Source organism: Aplysia californica, unplaced genomic scaffold (genome assembly GCF_000002075.1).
Source record: "Aplysia californica isolate F4 #8 unplaced genomic scaffold, AplCal3.0 scaffold00119, whole genome shotgun sequence".
Taxonomy (NCBI): Eukaryota; Metazoa; Mollusca; class Gastropoda; order Aplysiida; family Aplysiidae; genus Aplysia; species Aplysia californica.
In genome coordinates, this window is record NW_004797389.1 from 1,272,587 (window position 1) to 1,280,394 (window position 7,808).

The 7,808-nt window shown below is 40.8% G+C and overlaps 1 protein-coding gene across 1 annotated transcript in view; it reads right to left on the reverse strand.

Annotated features, from left to right (window-relative positions):
• Window positions 1–7,485, reverse strand: part of LOC101858482 (elongation of very long chain fatty acids protein 4) — a 19,418-nt gene extending 11,933 nt beyond the window's left edge. The window contains exons 1-2 of the mRNA XM_005096035.3: window positions 7,469–7,485; window positions 437–580 (exon numbers count right to left, since the gene is read on the reverse strand). Of these exons, the coding sequence (XP_005096092.1) occupies window positions 437–542 (106 nt within the window). The 5' untranslated portion in view covers window positions 543–580; window positions 7,469–7,485. The remainder of the gene's footprint in view (window positions 1–436; window positions 581–7,468) is intronic.
• Window positions 7,486–7,808: the final 323 nt, after the last annotated feature.

A 7,808-nucleotide genomic window follows, 5' to 3' on the forward strand; every position in this document is an offset into this window, starting at 1 on the left:
ATCATCATCATCATCATCATCATCATCATCATCATCATCATCATCATCATCATTATCATCATCATCATCATCAAGGGCCTGATCTGCGACAGACAGTGGCGATCATGGTTCACCATCCATTCCATTGCTCAGATGCTCTTAAAAACATATCTTTTCCCGTCACCCATCTGTTTAGGCTTTTCAAGTAAGTTGCTATGGGTCTACCCCAGCCTCGTTTACTTCAGTTGCACTATTGTGAGCTAGTTGTTCAAGACGAATGGGCACAGCCACTGTCAACCCGGGCTATAACTAAAAGTAAAAGAACTTCCCAATAGAAAGACAGATACTCGATTTTTTTAAAAAAGTGTCTCTCCTTTCGGGAATCGAACCGCTGTCTCCAGCGTGCGACAGCGAAGCGCCTAACCGCCCCACCTCAGACACTGTTGACCAAACCTACCTCTGATGGAAAAGAAGGCGTCGTTGACAAAGCCGAGCGGGCACAGCCATATTGGCTCCGACGGAAGTGGCGTCAGACGACCCACTGTGTAGTTCCCTCCCGACATGTTGGATTTGTTGTTTCAGCGAGCCGCTGTAGGTGACCCTAGGGGATACACACGGGCGTACAGATGAATGTGTATACAAATATAATATAAACATATATATAATATAAACATACGTAAGTGCACACAGGCGAATGAAACACATGCAGACACACATAATATACATCTGCTGTAGGTGACCCTGAGGGAATACAGACGTCCATTTAGGCAAATGTGCACACGCATAAGTATATACAGGGTGATCCCATAAAAACTTTACAACTTTTTTTCTGAATATCTCGTGCAAAAATTGTTCTAGAATGCTGCAAGTTGGAACAGACCTAATTCATTCAAAAGGAATTTGTTTTACATAAATTCCACGAAGAAGAAATATGTTTTGAAAATGGAAACGGCTAATAGAAAAAAGCACCTAAAAACGCAAAGTTCAACAATGTTTAAAAATCTCGTAAAGGAAGTCATGAAAAGATAAGTTGACCTTTTCCTTTATTTTCTCTTTGGCATTAATTTTCCATCCCTGTAACAATTAAACAATACTTAATTTCTTTTACAGAGTTTTAAAAACGTAATGATTTCATTCTGAAATTCCTAGAAGCAGTTCTCCACATTCATTCCTTTGGACTCGACCCATTTTTAACGCGTCGTTCGAAATGTTCAAAGGCGCCCTGGATCTGCTAAACCACGAGTTTTTAAAGCCACATACACTGTACATGTTCACTAAGAAAAGGCTTCTAGAGACAATAGAGTGGGGTGCCCAATAGACAGCATTTTTGGAGTTAACATGTCCCGCAGGATGAAAGTGGGCTTTGCACTAAACCAAATGTCATCGAAGAAATGATCCTTCTTTACAAGACAATCCAGGAATTATGAACACATTGTCATGCTCTGATCTATGCCATCTCGGCCTAGCAAAGATGAACATGGTATAGTCGTAGGCTAAGATCTGCCACGAGAATGCAGACTGTTGATGTGTAGGAAAGACCTAGCTGCAGATCGTCTACGGACAGACGTTTCATGGGACTTGGCTACTGAAATCTGCACTCTGGTTACGTTTAAAGGGTTGCACATGGTGCGTGTTCGACCTGAAGTGGTCATTTTTTAAAGAACTTTTTAGTTCTGATTAGCTATAGATCCAAACTGACGGAACTTCTCTACTCATGACGTCAAAGGTCTTGAGGGCACCTAAGCATTCTCTCCATGCCGTGCACAGAACTTACGAAATGTCAGGGATGGTGAGTTTGTGGAAAGGTAATGTTCAATACAAAAAGCTTTCTGTTATTTATTAAACGTAGCCAAGATCTCAGCAGGCAAACAACGTTTGGGAAAAATAATATCTGCAGACTTCTGTTCACTTGTTAGACTGCTGTAGCTTGCAATATGGCACGATTGTTGCAACTTTTAGTGGTAGGCCTAATAATGCGAACTGGTTCATCATGCTATGAAAATGGCAACAAGGTTGAAAATGAGTTGTTGTTTTTTAATGCGTTATATAGAGCAAAACCATTCAATGGACTTATCTGAAATACATATCAGAAAAATTCCTTTTGGCTTCCAAACGTTATGTTCAGATCTGAAACGCAAACTTCAGTATGGAGAAAGATATTTACAAAACAAGTTGTAAAGTTTTTTTTGGGATCACCCTGTACATGAGTGCATACGGACGAAATAACACATGCAGACACACACGTACATCTGCCGTATGTGACTATACTATGGGACATACAGACGTAGATGCAGGCAAATGTGCATACACACATAAAGATATACATGCGTAAGTGCATACAGACAAATTATAATTGTGAGGCACGTGGTGGAATCAGACTCTCGTCAATTTTTGGGCATATTGAGTTATTGGTATCGTCTTAAAGTTTGTTCAATTGTCTTGCTTTCAATGAAAAAATTACCTACCCATCTTCAAAAGAAGTGGAGATATTTTGGATTGAAGGAGGTGGGGGTCACCTGATTTAAGAGGTAAAATTAGAGAGAAAATGGCCGCCAAAGCTTGGTAAATTCCAAAGCAAGAGAGTCCATGGAAATTGTAAATTTATATTTTTGTACCTTTAATCAACGTTTTCGGTGAAATCCTCAAAGGGATGTGTTTGTTAATGGACTTAGAAGGTGTTGAGCCAAAAAAAAAAAAATTGATAAAAATTGCAAAGCAGGGAGAAAACAGCTGTTTTCTTCGATTTAATTATTGGGACGAGAGCCTGATTCCACCACGCTGCCTTACAATTGTGTACACCAACCTACACACCTTCACAAATTCATTTGCTGTAGATGACCCTGGGACATACAACGTACATACAGGAAAATGAACACACACACACACACACACACACACACACACACACACACACACACACACACACACACACACACACACACACACGCACATACACACACTAATACATGCACTGGTAGAAAAGGTGCATTGAGATCAATGGTTTTTATGTTGAATTGAAAACACGTTTCTGTAGGAACATGTATGTTGTCGATACTATAAAACAGGGAAACTTTTCCTGGGATACACTCGTGACTGCCTGATAATGGCAAAATGCAAACACGACATATTCAACTGTGAAGAACGTTTTCTAAGTTATATGAATACAAACACTTGCACTAAATTTTGCAATCGTGATTTTTCCCCACTGCTGGACAATTTGTGTGGTGGTGTTTGTGCGAAGAAAGTAGTGATAATAATAATATAAATGTTAATGCGTGCTCTACTACGCGCTTTACAATTATCATAATTACCCCCAGCAGACCATAGAAAGCTCTGAAACATTCTCGGCTTAGCGGGAAGCATACAGTGCAAGTTGGGGATTGCACGTCCTCAAACACTAACAGACTGACAAGATCTTTCGCTGTCTAAGGGCGAAAACCATAGAGAACGTTAATTTCGGAGACTGACTCAGTAAGCGCCGATAGGTATAAAATTCATTTATGATTTCCAACTTGCCCCACTTAGAGCTGGCCGACTGCAGGCGGCTTTAAGCTCGGATCTGCGTTGTCGGCTTTATTGGAATCCAAACATTCTTATTATGGCCGAAAAACTGGGAAGGGTGTCTCGCTGTCAGCTCACGACCTTGGTGCTTTCTTGTCTTATTTCCATTTTTAACAGTGAAAATGTGACTTCTTCTTAAGCTCACTCTTTGTTGTGAACTCCTTTCACTGTTATTAAAAATGGAGATGAGACAAGAAAGCACTGAGGTTGCTAACTCTCAATGCCGTCTCGCCGTCGCCAACTCGGATTGAGCGGTTTGCGTGACGTCACCCGACCGGAAAGGGGGCAATTGTAAATGGCCATTTCAGAGCTGGTGCTTCACGGTAGACAAAAACTAATTACATTTTTTAAATCAACGTCGTCAAATTAGGGTATGAAATAATGAAGAATTACTTTTTAAGCAATATTTTAGGAATTTCGAGTTTTTTAAATCCCCCAAGTAAATGCTTCATAAATACCATCTGTGTTGTGGTGTAATTTTTTGTTGTTATAAAGTGATCTAGGCTTTAGGCGCCCTCTATTTGGAGTCAATCAGACACCTACAAGTGCCTATCGGCTTCGATCTTCAGCTGCTCAAGTTTCGGCGTTCTCTATGTTTTCGCCTTATAACCGGGTACCCATCCCACCTGGGTGAAAAGGGAAAAGTGCGTGCAAAGTGCCTTTCACGAGGACATAAACATCGAGTCCCTGGTGGAATTCGAACCCATGAACTTACAGTTTCGTAAGGTTATTTCGAATCATTATCAAAATACATGTATTCAAAGAACTAGATATCTTGACAAGTTGTGAAACTCAAATTTTTTAACGTCATAATATTTCTCAAAACTAGGTACTGAGCAGATAGAACTTTGTAAGTCTAGGGTAGCGAAATACGACGGTACATAGACAGACGCGTTCAGATTCCGAGCATGTACTGCTGTAAAGTAAAACACCAAGCACTCAGACGACCGGGGTCTGTGGTTAAGCAGTTAGGTGCTACACTATCGAATGTGGGAGACCGAGTTCGATTCCTGAGTGGGGTGAAATTTCTAACGAATACCTCGGTCTTTATATCTGGGATGGTGTATCCCTCTCAGCCCGGGTTGGCGCTAACAGGCAGGGTTGGAAGTCTGCCTGCTAATAAATGATCGAAATTGCGTCGATAAGGCGTGCTTAACACCTCTATGAAAAAAAAAACGACATGCACGTTCAGATTACTAACAAAGTAAAGAAAAAATACCACGCGCACTGAAGTATTCAGATTACGAACATGTACAGTCCTCACAGACAAGCTAGTTCACATTACGAATACGTACGAAAGAAAATTTCATGCCACTTTGTAAAATGTGTCCCTTGACTTATTATGATGAGCTGCACTGGCAAATTTGTTGTTGTTGTTGTTGTTGTTGTTGTTGTTGTTGTTGTTGTTGTTGTTGCTGCTGCTACTGTTGCTGCTGCTGTTGCTGCTGCTGCGTTTTCACACTTTCTTTTTTCCCCACGCTTTGCCCTTATTTGGGGTTGTTGTTTTTTTGGTGAACGTTTTGAATTCGCGATTATTAATGTTGGACTCGTTTGTGTTTCCCTGCAAGATCGCAGGGGAAGTCGACAACTGGTTCTTCAGCCTGCCGTGTAACTGACTTTTTACATGTGTGACCTTTTTCCTACATTATAGTACCCCTTGCCTCTAGGCAGCTACATTCCGCTTTCGAAGGTGCTCTGGATCTAAATGTTTTTCAACCGACCAGAGTAATTTCAGCTTTGAAAGGAATTAATTTTGAATTTTGCCCGAGTGGTGGCCCTAGCCTATTTTTATCGATTTTAGAATCACCAAGGGGTCTTTAACGGGCGTACCCTGTAGGCTGCACGGGATCTCAAAATTAAATTGTTTGCCCTTATCCGAGACGGCTAGGTGTTCGATGTTACCTACTTACCTACCTACCCTAAGATCAGGGGTGTGGTAGTAAGAAGGAGCTAGGAGTAGCGGTAGAAAGAGACAGGAGAAAAGGCGAAAGGAGTTCAAAGGAGATCAATGGTGTGTGTGGGGGCGGGGGGGGGGGGCAGATAACTATCATGACTAGAAAGCAGGAGAGAAAGTGAAAGAGGAACATTCTAAAGAAGAAAATAGCTTCCACGCTGTCATATATCGAACCCAGGACCTTTTGAATGAGAGGCGAACACTGTACCTCTAGACCACGAGAGTCCCCATCTAGTATTGGTCAGTTCCAAAGAAGTGTGTGTCTAATTTTGTAAAACTGACGAGAAAAAGAAGAAGAGAAGAAGAAGAAGAAGAAGAAGAAGAAGAAGAAGAAGAAGAAGAAGAAGAAGTGATTAAGATGTAAACTGAGAAAGAGAGAGGGATAGAGGAAGAGAAAGTGAGAGAAAGAGAAAGAGAGGAAGATGATAAAAGAGGGAGAGAGAGGGTGGAAAAGGAGAGAGAGAAAGATAGAGAGAGAGAGAGAGAGAGAGAGAGAGAGAGAGAGAGAGAGAGAGAGAGAGAGGGTGGAAAAGGAGAGAGAGAAAGATAGATAGATAGATAGATAGAGAGAGAGAGAGAGAGAGAGAGAAGGAGGGAGAGAAAGATGAAGAGAGGGATCGAGAGAGAGAGAGAGAGAAAGAGAGAGAGAGAGAGAGAGAGAGAGAGAGAGAGAGAGAGAGAGAGAGAGAGAGAGATGGGGTCGAACAAATGGAAAAACGGAAAGATAAAGAAATAGATTTTAAAAAATTAATAAGAAACAAACAGATAGAAAAGGCAAATTCTATAGTAGGCACACTCTAACAACACTTTCACAGTTCGTTAACGACTTTCTTTATTAATCACGATACACTATTATTGCACACTCTTGCGGTGCGCGGAAAAGGGGATACTGTATCACAATATTGTGCTAGCACTAACATCCCGAAGTTCTCTTCCTTCGATAGTATTTTCACATCTACACTACACATTTTTTTCCTAGGTCACTCGCAGCCTTATAATTACAACGTTCTATCTGCTCAGCACTTTGTTTTGAGAAATTTGACGTAAAAAATGTTGAGTTTCACATGTCAAGCTTTTTCGAAATTCTTTGAATAGCTTGATAACAAATCTGAACAATCTTACAATTTTGATAGAACAAATAGAGAGCATTTGTTTTCAGACCTCATGGTCTTGCTTACTCAAAATGACCAAAAATGTCAGATAGATCTTTGTAATTTTAAGGTAGCCTACTGATGCAGCCAGCTCAACTGGGGAGCTGTTCAACTGCGGTAAAAGACATTAATTGCGTTCCAGTCCCTTACAACGCACAGTGGGGATGTTAGACATTTCAGAGGGGAAATCAGTTCAGGTTTCAGTCTCAGCACGTTGAACCCTGTCGTTATTTTGCGTGTCCTGCTAGGTTGCAGTTCCTCCTCATACTCCCCTTCACTCAAGATGAATGTTACCGCTATTATAAGAAAAATATTAAGTGCATATCCGAAAATCAGGACGAAAATGATATCAGAAATATTTTTTGCAAACCCCGAAATCAAAGTGACAATAATGAAGAAATATTTTGTGCATCATCAGCAAAACGAAATGACAATCACAGGACGTTTTTTTTTTGTTTTACTTTACGTCTGCCAAAAAAATAAATAATAATAAAGAAACATATAATTCTTTCATAATGTAAGTGATTTTACTCGCCCATCGACAAAGTTTAGATCTTTTAGGAGGCGGACTTCGGAACCTGTCAGCATATTTTGTGCGTATCCGTTAATCAAAGCAAAAATAATAAACACATAATGAGTGCGTATTCGTAAAGCAATATGAAAATGATTAAGAAATATTTTGTGCAAATCCATAAATTATAAAGAAAATGGTAAAGAAATATTTGTGCATACACTCGTAAATTACAATTAAAATGGCAGAGAAATATTTGTACAAATCCGTAAATAAAAAAGAAAATGATAAAGAAATACTTGTGCATCATACCCGTAAATCAAAAAGAAAATGATAAAGAACGGAAGAAGAAGCAAAGGCGCCACCTGTACGTGAGGCGGTCACTCACCCGGAGCTCACAGCCAGCCAAAGGACAACGTTGGAGTGGTAGACCACAGGTACCAGGTCCGCTGACGGAGACATTAATTATGCTAATGAGCACGCGAGGATGGGGCGGGAAGAGAGGAGGGTCCAGAGGTCGCCACAACGCCCGCGTTTATCGTGCGGACATTGGGAGAACGCAATCTGATGACAGGGCCGCTCAAAGTGGACCTAAAACACCCCGGGGCGGACAGGGTTAAGGAGGGGGATCACTTGGGAACGTGGGGGGGGG